This window comes from Hypomesus nipponensis, chromosome 27 (assembly GCF_054491055.1).
Source record: "Hypomesus nipponensis isolate SF chromosome 27, ASM5449105v1, whole genome shotgun sequence".
NCBI classification, from domain to species: Eukaryota; Metazoa; Chordata; class Actinopteri; order Osmeriformes; family Osmeridae; genus Hypomesus; species Hypomesus nipponensis.
The window spans coordinates 12,665,930-12,681,882 of record NC_140387.1 but is presented as its reverse complement, the minus strand read 5'-3'; the positions used below and the strand labels follow the sequence as shown (position 1 = coordinate 12,681,882).

Genomic DNA, 15,953 nt, shown 5'->3' with positions numbered 1-15,953 from the left:
TGCAAGCGACAACATGTTTTCCATTAATTTTCTATGGAGCCAGGCGAATCGTTTGCGTGGTGCATTGTGGGTAGCGACGTGACGCAACAGAGTTGAGATTTTCCAACTTTATGCAAATGAGGAGCTATTTTCGCTAGTGATGGCCAATCTGAGTGTTTTCTTGTTTCTTGTAACGTAGCAACCATGGCAAACATTTCTAGCTTTCTAGGTTTAAAGGTGGAGGAGTAACTAATCGTTTGTGTGGCTGCTTACCCAGTCCTGTACGATACATAGCTACAAAGCTGTATTTGTACAGAGATGTTAATAATAAAAAAAAACAATGCATGGCGCAAGGTTGCTGAAGTAGTTGTTGCTTGTACTTTCTAATTCAGTCTAGTGACATTACGTAAATTTGTTCTGTAGTAGCTAGCTAGCTAGCCCAGCTGGAACTCACTATCGTATCGACAGATTAGCAGAGACTGAGGAATATAGTAAAATGTTTTTTACACATGTCAACGTGTATGTCTATTACGCAGTTTTGTAAACCCAAGTCTGCACACTTGGCCATGACAACTACAACAGTGATTTTAGAGAACTACATTCTACATTCATCCGTTTGAAACGCCCCCGAGCATGGTGAACTGTGGGAAGGCGAGCGATGGCAAGCGATTTGCGTCGCTGCAGTGGACACGCACTGTAAATCGTTCCGGATTATAGACCAATTATTTGTTTGTAAACATTCGGGATGCGCGCGCAATGTGGTTGCAGAAAACCGGGAAAGGATAGCATTTTAAATGGCAAAAGGACCACACGGATAATACAAATAGTTAGATTTAAAAAGACCAAAAAGGTTGAGGAGGACAGCCTTTAAGAGAGAAAGCGATTACCCATTGATCTGTCACATCAGAATTTTGATTTGGGTCACGAAAGTCTGAAATTTGAGTGAGAATGTCGCCCGGTACAGACCGCATAGTTGAGTGGCAACCATGTCTTCACATCATGTCACAAAGTTCATAATTTTATAGATTTACAGTCAATTCTACATCTAAAGTCTAGCAGGGTAGTTTTTAAGAGATGTGGGAATTTCTGCTTTTAGCCAGCTGGTCCGATTATTTGTTTAAACTGGCAATCTGAGTGAGACTGCGTCCCCGTTACACTGTTTTGACGTTAGTCAGACTCGCTCACTGGCAGTGTGCACAATGTTGTTTTTCACTCCATTCTTCACCAGAAACGTCAGGGAGGACTGCCTAATGTAGATACGAGCCTGATGAAGATAGCCAGCTTCTCGGATTTCTTTAACCGAGCCTGTTTCTTTCGTCAATTGCTTGAGAAAGCGACCTCCGTTCGCCAGGCTAGTTTTGCCTGATCACTTTGTCAGGCTATTTAAGAGTATCGGGGTCAAGTGACTTTTGTGCATAGACAAATGAAACGTAAATGTATTTGTCCAAAGGCCAAGAGCCTCAAAAAGTTAATCGCAAGCCCTGCAATCCAGTGGCCAGAGAAATATGATGACCTGATCGACACTCCAAGTGTAATAGTCCGGGGAGAAGTTCGTCTTTTGCAACCGACATGCGCAGTTGAGCCTGCTTGACAGTTGTGTGACGTAGGGTGATAATTGGGCTATAAGTCCCATTAGTCAAAAAATGCGTCATGAAGAGGAAAAAAAACATTTAAGTTGCACTGGACTATAAGTCGCATTTATTTCGAAATGTATTTAAAAGTCCAAGGGCCAAGAACAGACATTTAATCTGGAAAGGCAAGTCATTTTACTACACAATAGCATAAAGAACATACCTGAGACGCTGAATAGGCTAAATTAACATAACAAGCAAGCAAGTCCAACAAGCAATTTACCGGTAAGCTAGTTCACCAAGCTCCCGATCTCATTCCACATCACTGAATCCGTTGAACTTGTTGGTTCATGTCAGTCAGAATGAATTAACATTTAAAAACATGTTAAATTATATATATTTTGCTATAGAAGTTGCAGGACCTGCCAAACTATGAAAAAAAGTCTGTCTTATAGTCCAGAAAATACGGTACTTTTATGCGCCAAAACTGTTGAACCTCAGCGATAAAAACTGTAGGCTACTGTGTCTTCAAGAAAAGCAGACATGCGTGTGATGTCACGCCTGTGCCCTGCGGCATGCGGCCGGTGTTTGGAGAATTCAGTTCCCCCTTCCGCGTGAGTGCGTGAAACCATGTTTTTCCTGTCGCTAGGTTGAGCTGTATTTGATTTATGTAATTTTATACAATTTTATTTATGTTTACATTTCGATAGGCCATTGTCAAATTTCTCAATTTCAATTAAATAATTAGTATTGTTTCAGTATCGAGTACCGGATACTACATTTGGTATTAGTATCAAAGTAAATATTTTGGTATCGTGACAACACTAGTACAGACGTTGTAGTAGGCAAGTTGGCAACGGCTTCTTCTCTTTCTCACGAGTCAGTGTACAGACATGCTCAAATTTGTTGATACCCCTCCCAGGGCTCCAGACTAACTTTTATTTTACCAGGAGCACTGTAGCCCCTAACTGAACAGGTAAAAGATTTAGGGGCGCACACCTTAAAGTGACCTGCAACAAAATTGTTCACATTTTCCCCATTTTAAATGTATTACTGATAATGTGCCATTTAATTTTAATTCACAGTAGGGCTTGTGCGATAAGACCAAAATCTTCTTTCATATCCCGATAACTATACACATCACGATATGGCACATTTTCTTTCAATTCAATGAATGAATAGTAGTGCTGTCAAACGATTAAAATATTTAATCGCGATTAATCGCACATTTTGATCTATTCTAAATGTCCCTGATTTCTTTTTGTCCCAATCTTTTTTCAAATTTTAATGCTCTTATCAACATAGAAAAGTGGTTCGGATTGCTTTGTGCAAATATTTTTTTTATTGAAAACAACATTGCAATTGCCTGGCTTTGACGAGGGGGCAGAGAATTCGCATCAGCTGTGTGCTTGGCCATCAAGTGGTATTTCAGACTGGACGTGCTGCGATGATAGCTCAGTTTACAACGACAAAACACACAGATGACTTGTCTTGTCAATAGAACCATTTGGCAACTTTTTAAAAGCAAACTTTCCATTCATAATCTTATTGGCATCCATTTCGGCATCTCGCGCTCGTCCTCCACTCAAAACGTAACGGTAGCCTACTACCAGAGAATGTCTAATATCCGTAAACGGGCTCTGCTACTACTCTTTAGCCAGCTCGCAAGCCAAACGAGTGTTTGGCGTGCCTGTTGTTTTGTTTCCGGTCTAGCTAGATCCGATGTGGTGTTGTAGTTTTTCTAACGTCGGTAGTTGTTGCAAAAGCATGTGAAAAAAACTACAAAGTTTGCTAGGCCAAAAAGAGCGTTAATCGCGCGATAAAATAATTGACGCCGTTAATTTGGGTTTGCGTTAACGCCGTTAATAACGCGTTAAACTGACAGCACTAATAAATAGTTTATATAAAATGACCACATGGAGAGGCCAATTTCTTAAAACGAAAATGATCACATACTCGACATAGAAAAGTCTTACTCGTATTAGTTTTTTTTTTTTTTTTTTAAGGCTCAAAATTGTGACCATTTTGGTCGCATATGCTACAGAAATGTTATCTGTGCGACCTTTAAATATATTATTTGGGATTGTAGCAGATTACTTGTACATAATTCCCTGGACAGCTTCTTGTGGACACTGCACCTTTAAGGGCGCAGTTAGGTCTGGGCTACGTCGTTGTGGGTAGCTAGCTACGTTTTCTGTTCAAAAAGTATTGTCTTTGTATGCCTACTTGAATAAACAATGCACAAAGCTGTGTGCCAAAAGGGAGAAGTTTGCCAACCTCCCGTCTTTCCAACTCCTTACAGAAGCATTTGTGCGAGTGCAAACAACTGCTATGGCTGACACATTTTTAAATTTTTCTGCAAAATGCTAGCTAATTGCACAGTAGTATGTGCCTGTTAGCTGATGCATTGACCGGTCCACAGTTCTATCCAACGCTACATTCCTGAGTTAAAGTTAATATTAGCCATCAATCACTCCCTTTGCGAGACACCCAAGCAAAATGCACAAGTATAGATGATGTTACCCAAGCAGTTGAATAATCACTCACGGATCTTCCCCCCCACATGTTGGCCAACTCTGGCAGACTCACTCCCTCCTTGTTTTTCAACATAGATTTTTGTTGTCAACTTTGCAGATTGCACATATGCGAGTAGTTGTAAAAGATGCTTGCACAGTCTCCAAAAATGATTGCGAAATGCAACCATTGAGTCGCAGTCTAGAGCCCTGAATCTTCCACAAAAAACATGAATTTCGTCTGAGTTAACTTGAAAATAACTAAAGTAATTGGCAATCACCATTGTTTATTCTATATTTAATGGAAATCAAACTCTGCTTTTGATTTTGTTTTCCAACATAATATTGTCAGTAATAAAACAAATGAAAGTGGTATGGACAAAAATGATGGGACCCTCAATCTAATATGTAGTTGCACAACCTTTTAGAGGCAATCACTGCAATAAAAACTTTTCTGTAGCTCTCAATGAGACTTCTGCACCTGTTAACAGGTAGTTTGGCCCACTCTCCCGGATCAAACTGCTCCAGTTGTTTCAGGTTTTATGGGTGCCTTCTCCAGACTGCAAGTTTCAGGTCTTTCTATAGATGTTTGATAGGATTCAAATCAGGACTCAAAGGGCCACTTAAGAAACTGTCACATTTTTGGTTCTTATCTATTCTTGGGTGCTTTTAAGCTGTGTGTTTTGGGTCATTATCATGGCCTTTGACTGAGACCAATCTTTCTGAAGGCCGATTTAGGGTCCTCCATTTTCCCAAAAACGGACACATGTGAACTAGGGATGGGCATAATTAATCGACGATTGATTAGCGATCATTGAGAATTTTGTCGATGACCTTATTTATTCATCGTTAAAACGAATGTGTGTTCTGTTGTGTAGTGCGAGTTGCTGAAAATATGCGTATTTTATTGATGAAACTTTGTAAATTTGCTCCGACTTCTAGATAACCTAGGTAAATAAACACTCAACGACGTCGATTTCCAAACAGACGGTTTCCCTAAGGTTTTCAGTTGTTTTCAGCACCCAGAGCTTACGGAGAACCATAAACGAAGCCCGCCCATCCGTAAACGGAGTCAGAGTAGCATATTTCGTCCTTGACACTGGGCAGTACATTCATCTCCATTATGCCTGATATGTAATCTGCCTGATATTTATGTCTGATATCGATAGTCTTAAGATTTTTTTTGTGGCCTGCACAATGATTCACTGCTGATGTGACTGCCCAAAAAGCTCCAGTTTTGACTCAGGCTGGATTGTCAACAAATGTTTTCTACCAGCTACCAGCATCAAATGTTAATAAAGAATTATATATTTATATTTATATACATATATTTTTATATTTAGGGGTGCTTGAGCAAAAAGGGGGTTAAATCACCACTGGTGTATAGCCTACTTTACAGTTGAATATTAGCTGATATTTAACTATGTACATTTAACCAATACAAATGCTGCTAACGCTTGCGAGGTACATGACTGCCGACGCTAGCTAACTGGAAACGTCAGCACAATCATTATTTTTTTATAAAATGATAAATCTTTACCCGGACAAGTGACTTTTGTGTATGGACATGTGAAACGTTAATGTACTTGTCCAAAGGACAAGTGCCTCAAAAAGTTAATGTCGAGCCCTGCCGTATGCTATCCAATAGAAGACTCAACACAGTGCTTATGAGAATGTTGGAGTGCAAACAAAGCCGAACTAGCAGTGTGGGAAAGTTTTACAAAACGTGAAACTCAATGTCATCACCAGGAACTCTCTTGATACATGTGATTTGACAGGAATACTTGGTAATCTTTCTTTCCTCTTAAATCCCCTTCATTCTGTTCTACTCTAACTCTTTCCTTCTATCTCACCCCTCTTGCCATTGACACTTTCTCTCCCGCTTTCAAACTATCTTCCCTTGCTATCCCTCCTTTACAGCACCTCATCCGAAGCAGCGGGAAGTTGCTGCTGCTGGACAAGCTGCTGCTGCGTCTGAGAGAGCGTGGCCACCGCGTCCTCATCTTCTCCCAGATGGTCCGGATGCTGGACATCCTGGCCGAATACCTGAAGAGCCGCCAGTTCCTCTTCCAGGTCATTGTCCACACTACACTACCCACAATTCCACAGGAAGACTCCAATACCCACCCTCTCTGAAATGTTATGTCAAATTACGCTTATTATCTCAATCTAGTTTCTTAACTTACGATGCACATGTATTTATTTAAACTGTTTCCGGTCCAATCCCGCCCGCGCGACAGAACCGAGCCCACCCCCTGCCCAAGTTACTGCGCTCTCACTACTAAAACATTTTTAGACTGCTACACATGCCATACATCATTGGAAAACGATTCTCGTGCTTGCATTGCTGTAATCCATTTCAAGATCAAGTCGCAACAGCAAGCATAGTCAACGTCTTTGTCCAGTCACAAATATGTAAACAAAGCTAAAGCAAACGACTACTACTCACCGTGGTCCAGGTACACAAATAAATCCCTGGTTACATTCCCAAAGGTCCAAACTATCTAACAATGTTGAGTAGTTTGTCCAAACAAATTATATCCACACATAGCCACGTTCTTGTTGCTTCATTCTGCCTTCGCCAATTCAATTTGTTTGCTGTCTCTCACGCACTATCGCTCACATAAAAAGTGATTTGGCTATTTATGATTTGAGTGAAAAGAAGCCTGCTACACTCTGCCCTTTCGATTGACACCTTGTTTGACCCAATAGGAGCTTCCATGCCCTGTTGACAGCCCTCTAAAGCCAACTAGGTCTGTGCGTCCTGCCCCCTCCACACTTGTTCTAAACACATTTCTCAAACCCGCTTTGACTGGCTCTGAAATTAGCTTGTTAGTCTTGTAGCTAAGGAAATGCTGAAAAATGCTAATACCCAACATGCTAGGTATCTGTGGAGCCTTCAAAAGAAAAGTCTGGGGCGTAATAAAGATAGACACAAGCTGTGTTTCTTGTGCATCAATCCTGGGAATCAGATAAAGCACTCCAATGTGTTCATGCTTCAGTTTTTGTGTTTCAGTAATACTAATGGGGGATTTAGCTATTATATATGATAGTTCTAAGTACCACCTTTCATTAGAGATAACAATTATGAAAAATAAGACTTTTTTTATCCTAAGTATTTGACCGAGGTTACAAAGGGTCATTTTGGAGTCTCCAAAAGACCCTTTTAGAAAACGCCTGGATGTACTCTTATTAAAACATGTGTCAAATATGTATATATTGTGGTATTAAGTTAGACTTTTAACTTGAATTGGGTAAGGCTTCAAGCTGTGGTCCAATTCTGTCTTCCAGCTAATACCTACCACCTCGGCCTCTTCAGGCTTCTGTTTTCAAAACAAAATCTAGGCCAAAATAGAAACTTTCACTTTCCTTGTGTTCAAGCGTCTATTACTCAACACCAGTAGGACTAACAGGGGTCCTGACAACAGGGGAAATAACTTTGGAGTGTCACCTTTCAAAAGAGACCATTTATATGCATATACCATTTATATGCACATACTAACAAATGGTTCAAGAACTGCTTTCAATTTACTTAGGGTATGCTGTTAAGGCGTTTTCAGGCAAATCTAATAGGATTCTTAAGTCATATGTTACTTCTATCAACATTGGTAAGTTTATTGGACCTTGGAATGTTTTTATTTATTTAGTTATGACTGTATTTTACTGTGGTGTAGAGATTGGACGGCTCCATCAAGGGAGAAATGAGAAAGCAGGCTCTGGACCATTTCAATGCAGAAGGCTCTGAGGTAGGTGTTAGCTGCATGTTTTAAATCCCTCAGTGGACCAATGGTTGAATCATGAAACAAAAACATAATTAACCACCCTACTTCGTCTTTAAGGACTTCTGCTTCCTGTTGTCAACTCGAGCGGGAGGCCTTGGCATCAACTTGGCATCTGCTGACACTGTAGTTATTTTTGATTCTGACTGGAACCCCCAGAACGATCTGCAGGCACAGGCCAGGGCTCACAGGATTGGCCAGAAGAGACAGGTAATATGACCACTTACCCAGTTATGTTTTTACTATGGCTGTCAAAGTTAATAACGCAACATCACTTTAACGCGACAAAAACAAATTGTGCCGTTAACGCAGGTTTCTTTTTGACCCTGAGAATCACCTGACGTCACATGATTTCAACTGCCGACGGTAGCTGAATGATGGAGAGAGGGATTTTAGATGGAAGCTCCATTTCAAAAAGTTGCGGTTGACAAAACTAACGCTGTGTGTACTGATTGTCAGGCTCAGTTTAGTTATCACCAGAGTACCTCCAGCCTAAACTATCACATGCAAGTAAAGCACACAGCTGTTAGTAGTGGTAGCAGCAGCAGCAGCAGCGTTCGCTTCGGGAATATATGGCAGACAACACTCGCAAAAGAAGCGAGCAGCTGACTGGGTTCAACAAGATAGAACTAAATTGTTCAATATTAAGGTAAATCTGTGGTTGCTTAAGTATATGAAGTATGTTTGAGTGAGATTTGAATATTATGGAGCAGGATATCGTAGTAGGCTATGAGACAACATGTCTTTAATGTATTTTATATTCCAGAATAAATCTAATTTTGTGGATGTTTATTATACAGCAGTATAGTTTGTGAGTGAATAAAACTCCCTCACAATTTAAGTTGTGTTCCATTTGAACTTATTATATGGACATTATCACCCAGTTAGGCCTATCTGAAGTTAAATACACCCTTTTAATGTTATTTCCAGAAAAAGATCATTTATCAGGGTAAAATTAACAGATTGAATAATTTTGCGCTTAATCATATGAAATAATGCGATTAATTGCAATTAAATATTTTAATCGCTTGACAGCCCTAGTTTTTACATATTCACATCATGTGACTGCAAAGTCAAAAGTATTGCACCCAAAATAGTTAAAAGATTTGGAAGTTTAATCAAATTTTCCATAACCATTGAAAGCTACTTTTCAAATGTAATCTCTCCAGCAAAAATCCATTCTCATGAACTGATAACTTATCTCCTAACACTAGAAGCGCGGTTAGGGGTCAAACAGCGATGTTGTTACTGACACGAAATGGTCTCTAGATGGCGCTTCTTGCATGGAGCAAAGGCACTGTCTGAAAATGAACCTGCCTTTTTTAATCCGTCATTTATTTCCGTGTTGATAGACGGTGATTAGTTAATTACAGCGTTTGTTGTCTAGCTCAGGCATGCAAACTCCTCACCTTTAGGTGAAACCGAAATGGGTAACCTATGTGATTTGTGCAGATCCAATGAGAAAATATTTGGGGGTGGGGGGCCAACACAGCATTTTACCCGTGCTTAGCAACTTCACAACTGGCTCTGGAACCAATCGTCACTCCTAATGCCTAAACCTCACAGCAAATCAGAGGCAGAGTGGGGAGAGGTTTTTTTTCAAAGTCTGCAACACTGAGCAGTCCGTCGACAACTGAACCGAACTGAAGTTGAACACAGCCAAACTGCAGAACGAAATTCCCGTCGGAAAACAAGCTTAAGGTTTTGCTCTCAAAGTGCACCAGATACACTTCCTTCCAGGGGAGGATGCCCCCAGACCCCCCTAGAGGGTCGGGGGTTTGCCGTATCCTTCTCACCTGTTTTACCCCTGACATGATGCATGTGTCAGAAATATTAATCTATCAAGCATTGCACAGTCAGTCGATGAACAAGTTTAAGAAAGTTTATTACTTGCGGCCGGCCCACAAGGAGACAAAAACATCACACACCATTGTGCTACAAGTTTGTCTGCTAGCATGTTGCGCTACCTAGCTATTTAAGCAGAACCGCTCTTTACAGTCATTGGTTAAGACAAAGGCATGCAAATGTTCCATGGCTCTTCTTCATTGGCTCCCTTGCATAGACCTGGCGCGGGCATGTGTGCGTGCGTGTTAGAGTGCGAGCGTGTTTACGACATTAACCCTGATTGAAACACAACAACAACCGGATCTCCTGATGTCGTAAAAGCTCCTTCACAAAAGGTGTCAAGCAGATGGTCTCCAGACCTTGCGTCTCCACCTTGGTCCTTGTCACACAGCATCTCATTAAAACCAACAAACCCCCAACATCTTCTAGTCTTCAGCCCCAAGATAAGGGTCTTGAATGTTTACTCACAGCTCAGATTTGGGGTTAGGCCTTTCTTTGCACCCAAGTAATACTGAACACAGAATCATTCTTATACAGGATAAATATGTTACATATTCAATTTTTCCAACAGCATGCCTGCTAGCTCTAATGTAATTTATAGGCTAAAAGATGTCAAATGCATTGCGGGATTGACTGCAGTTGGTCGATAGTAGCCCAACATTATCAAAATGTTATAGTTGACAACAAGATCACGTTGTTGTCCCGTCAAAAGTATAAACGCACCTGGGACATCATAAACATTCAATGGTCTAATTAGATCCAGTTATACTGGCAAAACGAGTAATGTTCTTTATTTATTTTCTGGACACGGTCCAAGTATTACAAAAATGAATGTAATTTTTTTGGAAATTTTAGGCTATAGACTTATTTAATGTTAGGTTATGATGCTTAGCCTAATTTAACAACTTTCAAAATGACAAGACAGGCAGTGTAGCCTTAAACAGGCAGTGGATAATATCATACTGGTTGAGAATGTGTATTTTGGTTTTATGTAGGCTATTACTGTAACATTTGGGACTCAAGTGTGGATGGCGGGCAAAGGCAGTAGCACATATAAAACGAAAGTTGCATTTGATAAATCAAGTAGGTGGCCGATCTACTACAACTAGCCTAACAGACAATTTGGAATAGCCTACGTTTTGTTCCCTTTACATCTAATGACGAAATGTAAAATAGAATAAACAGACTAATCTCAGGTATTGCATTGTGCACAGGATATCTGTAAAGGCATCTTTCAGGTTGTTTGAAAGGTACGATATCCCATCCCCCCCCTCTAATGATCGATCGAATAGTGTATCAACGGATTTGGTCTCAACAGGTTTTTCCAATGTTGTCTAGCTTACTCAAATCCAGTTACCCAACATTCCAAGCATTCCATTCTGATAGGCCTACTTACAGCTCAAGAATAAATGTAATTTAGCTTATTGTATTATTCACGTACTTTGTACAAAACATGGGCATTATTGCAACCAGATGTAAGAGGTTGTAAAATGTTCACTCACGCATTTATACCTCTTGATATTTCAGAAATGCTATTGTAAAATATTTTATTTAGTGGGCTGTAATAATGTTAGGCGGGAATTTGAAAAGGGGGACTTCTATTGTGAAGGAGGAAGTCGTGTGCAAAGCGAGTGGAGACAATGTGTGAATGGCCGAATCGAGGAGTCACGGAGCCCTGTAGTCTATCCGTGTCTCAAATTATTATAAATTATAAGCCTTCAAGAACACTTCAAGCCTTCATGTTACATTATTGTTGATCATATGAATAGTAACAGCTCTCGCCCATGCTGTCATATCCTTTTATTAGGCCTACATTATTATATTAATAAATGGTTTAGCTTACCATATAGAAAAATAGTTGAAAATGATCAGTCATATAATTTGATTTGTTTCGCTTATGTCTGAATTTTCAAAATGCATTTATTAGTTGTGTTTATCCGCTTTACAAAACACACTTGCATTTTACGATCACTAAAATTATTGTTCCTGCTATGTCATGACATAAGAATTGTGCTTACCAGTCAACATACAAACGCCCATGTGAATCTAATGCACTTCATAGAATTCACATACATTTGTCATAATTTTGCAATTTATAGACTATATAAACTATGAATATTTTTCTAGACATACCTTATTTAGGCTATATAACCTTTCTCTGAATGACAGAATTGTGCAAGGAAACCCTTTTGACATCTGCTGATAAAGGCAAATTGCATCCGTGAATGGCAGGGAAAAAGATTGCAGAATGCACAATTAAAACAAAACATGAGCAAAATAGCCTTAAATGAGATTTTCCCGGTGTGATTTTGAAAATGTAAAAATATTAAGTAATGAAACACACATCTAGGAAAACTCGAGAAAGCATGGTCCTGGAATTTGGGTGCAAAGAGAATTTTTTTTTTCAAATGACCCCTGCTTGTCACAGTGTGGTATCCTTCAGAGTTTAACTTGGTTTTGCATGTGTGCACATGTGCGGGCTCCAGGTGAATATCTATCGTCTGGTGACAAAGAGCTCGGTGGAGGAGGAGATCATAGAGAGGGCCAAAAAAAAAATGGTGCTGGACCACCTGGTCATCCAGAGGATGGACACTACTGGAAAGACTGTCCTTCACACTGGCGCAGCACCTTCAAGGTAAGACAGTGCATGCATGCACTGTCATTAATCCTCCCTTTTCACTCTTTAACCAATACAAACATACATTAATTTGTTCAATAAGCGCTGTTTACACGTACACACTTTTTTACAAACAGACTCATCATCTAACCGTTGGCATTTTCCCTCCTGTAGTTCCACTCCATTTAACAAGGAAGAGCTGTCTGCCATCTTAAAGTTTGGTGCTGAAGAGCTTTTCAAAGAGCAAGAAGGAGAGGAGCAGGAACCTCAGGTTTGTGAGATCAATGTACACATCTCTTTAGCATTTGTGTTATTTGACAATACATGTTTAACTCATTGCTCGTATCTACCCATCCACCTACAGGAGATGGACATCGACGAGATTCTAAAAAGAGCAGAGACTCGAGAGAATGACCCAGGCCCCTCTACAGTGGGCGAAGAGCTGCTCTCTCAGTTCAAGGTTCCCATCTCCATCTCTCTACAATCTCTTCCTCCATTCTTAAAATGTGTAAAAGGAGATATTTGTCCAGACCAACAATGCCCTGTGTATGACCTAAATTAAAGCCTTATCTTATTCACCTCTGTATCTCTTTCTCACAAACACTTTCTCAGGTTGCTAACTTCACTGTAATGGAGGAGGATGGAATCGAGATGGACTCTGATCGAAATCCTCGGGGCTGGGATGACATCATCCCAGAGGAACAGCGGAGGAGGATGGAGGAGGAGGAGAGGCAGAAGGAGCTGCAGGAGATCTACCTGCTGCCACGCATGAGGAACTGTGCCAAACAGGTAAGGGAATGATGTGTCTTTACTCATAAACTCTGGAAATGTGTACATACACACACACACAAAAAAACAGTGGTCCAGTGTTTCAAGAGCTGAATTAAAAGATCCCCCCAAAAAAACCTTTAAGTGTTTTTTTCCTTTTCAATAGTCATGAATCTCATTTAATTTCCTTGACTGCCCCATGTTAACTATTTCAAAGAAATGTACCTATAAAAGCCCCCCCCCCCCTGAAATAAGTCTCGGTTGATTATTTTGTTACTCTGTGGTCACAGATCAGCTTTAACGGCAACGAAGGTCGGAGGAGCAGGAACCGGAGGTACTCTGGGTCGGACAGCGATTCTGTGTCAGACCGCAAGAGGCCCAAAAAGAGAGGGCGACCACGGACTATCCCGCGGGAGAACATCAAGGGGTTCAGCGATGCGGAAATCCGAAGGTTACCTCCACACATCAGTTTTTTCTCTACAGAAAGAGAGACGGGGGGGGGGGGGGGTCATTTGTAATGAGTAATTTGTCAATGCACACATTCTTTTTACAGATTTATCAAGAGCTACAAGAAGTTTGGTGGACCATTGGAAAGGTAAGGAATTACAAAAATGTCCTGAATGGAAATGGATTGAATGTGTCAGCTCCTCTAAATGGTCTCCCCCTTTCTTCTCTCAGGCTGGATGCTATTGCCCGAGATGCAGAGTTGGTAGACAAGTCGGAGTATGACCTGAAGCGCCTGGCGGAGACTGTTCATAATGGCTGTCTGAAGACCCTCAAGGAGAACCCTTGTGGACCGGAGAAAACCTCAGGTAGGACACAAGTCTTCATCCTCTACTAACTAGTAGTATCAGTACTACTCACCCATTTATACATTCTCCAGACAGCCATGAAAATACACATCTTCAGCCAGCAGCTCCTTACTGCTGTTTCAAGAGTGAGAGACTGCTTACTAATGCTATAATTAGATATCAGTAGGTAAAACCCCTATGCTATTCTCTGTTCTTGCCACCAGGGGGTAGGAGAGGCAAAGTGAAAGGACCCACGTTCCGAATTTCCGGCGTCCAGGTGAACGCCAAGCTGGTCATCTCCCATGAGGAGGAGCTGGCGCCGCTCCACAAGGCCATTCCCGCTGACCCAGAGGAGAGGAAAAGGTAGGGCCATTAGCTGGTTTGTTGCAAATGCTCCTTTCACCGCTCTTTCTTGTCTGTTTTCTCGGGATTGTGTCATGTACAGTTCACAATTAAAATGTTATGTGACAAAATACAAAACCTTTTAGAGGCTGTATTTTTGTCCAACTCACCAGCCTACATAATCAAGGTTCCCACGGATCCTGGAAAACAGTTGACACATTTTCTAGTAATTGAAAACACATGGAAAAAGTAAAATGTCCCATAATTCTTTTTCAGCATTCTCCTGTTTTCCCAAAATGGATAACTTGGCTATCTGAAAAGGCTTATATGTTCAGGATCATATTAACGTTCACATGGTAGTTTATGGATGAAAGTATTTTGAAAAGGCTGCTCTTGGTTATGTTGTGGAAACATTGTGAACAAGTCATGTCACATGGTTGCCCAATAGTAGCACAAAGATTAATTTGTCATAGTTTGTAAGCATGTAAGAAGAAATGATTTCATAGATCAGTTATAGCCACAGACAGCACATCTTCTGAATCAAATTTTCACAATTAGACGATCCTGGAAAAGGATCTCTAGAAAACAAGTGATAACCTTGATAATTATCACTATATATTATCACTCAGTATAGCCAGCTGGTAGAATGTGATATAAACTGCCTATTTATTTGACAAACCTTTCTCGCCACAGATATACAATTCCATGCCACTCAAAGGCAGCGCACTTTGACATAGATTGGGGGAAAGACGACGACTCAAGCCTCCTTATTGGAATCTACGAGTACGGTTATGGCAGCTGGGAAATGATCAAGATGGACCCCGACCTCAACCTCACACACAAGGTCCGTCCAAATTATTGTTCCTTTGTCTTACTTAGTTTTTCTATAAAGGAGAACATGAGATTATTGGGGAAAGATTTCTTGTTGTGGGTGCTAGTTTATTTGGCGTATTCGTGTCAATCAGCTTTTACCAGACGACCCAGATAAGAAGCCTCAGGCCAAACAACTGCAGACAAGAGCCGACTACCTCATCAAATTACTGAGCAAAGACTTGGCCAAAAAAGAGGCGCAGAGGCAAGCGGGGACGGTGAGTTTGGCTGTTGGATATGTAGACTACACTTACACATTCAAAAACAACATGATTGCAAATCTGAATTTGCAAACCACTTTTATTTAGGTAGTGTACTTTTTTGTGCTTTTGGACAAAAGACTGCAGTTGAAAAGTTTACACCTGCAAAGTAACACTTTACCCTCGCAAAATAAACACTGTCACACATTTGTCTGGTTGTGAACGATGCCATGCTCTACCTTTTTGAAGTTAGATTAGCAGAGTTTACATAGCTGTAATACCTACTTTTGTTGTATTATGGTGATTTAGCAAAATAATTATTTCTACACAAACCTCTTTCAGAAATCTTAATTTGACGTAGCCTGGACATTTACAATCCAGTAGCTCTGTTCTATTGGCTTTAAGCAAAAGAAAGACAATTCAATCCAGAAGTTTCTGAAATTGTTTGTATTGCAGGCAAACTCGCGGAAGAGGAAACCCAGGAATAAGAAAAACAAAGCTGTGAAACCGGCCAAGGTGGACCAAGTGGTGAAGAGCCCATCCTCAGAACCCCCTACGGACAAGACCTCTGAGGACGAGGAGATAGAGGAGAAGGTATTTGAAAACTTTAAAACATGTTGCCTGCCTCTTCAATGAATACAACAAAATGGAACCTATACAGACCTGTGTCCTTTACAC

The 15,953-nt window shown here is 40.6% G+C and overlaps 1 protein-coding gene across 3 annotated transcripts in view; it reads left to right on the top strand.

Annotated features, from left to right (window-relative positions):
- chd1 (chromodomain helicase DNA binding protein 1) overlaps positions 1-15,953 on the top strand; it is a 53,486-nt gene that overhangs the window by 24,121 nt on the left and 13,412 nt on the right. For all 3 annotated transcript variants that reach the window (XR_014750912.1, XM_084694043.1, XM_084694044.1), the window contains exons 17-30: positions 5,984-6,136; positions 7,738-7,809; positions 7,903-8,052; positions 12,174-12,322; positions 12,479-12,575; positions 12,669-12,764; positions 12,917-13,093; positions 13,363-13,523; positions 13,626-13,667; positions 13,751-13,884; positions 14,088-14,226; positions 14,899-15,049; positions 15,171-15,293; positions 15,732-15,869. Coding sequence is in view for 2 of the 3 variants with exons in the window: in XM_084694043.1 (XP_084550169.1) it covers positions 5,984-6,136; positions 7,738-7,809; positions 7,903-8,052; positions 12,174-12,322; positions 12,479-12,575; positions 12,669-12,764; positions 12,917-13,093; positions 13,363-13,523; positions 13,626-13,667; positions 13,751-13,884; positions 14,088-14,226; positions 14,899-15,049; positions 15,171-15,293; positions 15,732-15,869 (1,782 nt within the window). In the remaining variant the exon portion in view is untranslated. The remainder of the gene's footprint in view (positions 1-5,983; positions 6,137-7,737; positions 7,810-7,902; positions 8,053-12,173; positions 12,323-12,478; positions 12,576-12,668; positions 12,765-12,916; positions 13,094-13,362; positions 13,524-13,625; positions 13,668-13,750; positions 13,885-14,087; positions 14,227-14,898; positions 15,050-15,170; positions 15,294-15,731; positions 15,870-15,953) is intronic.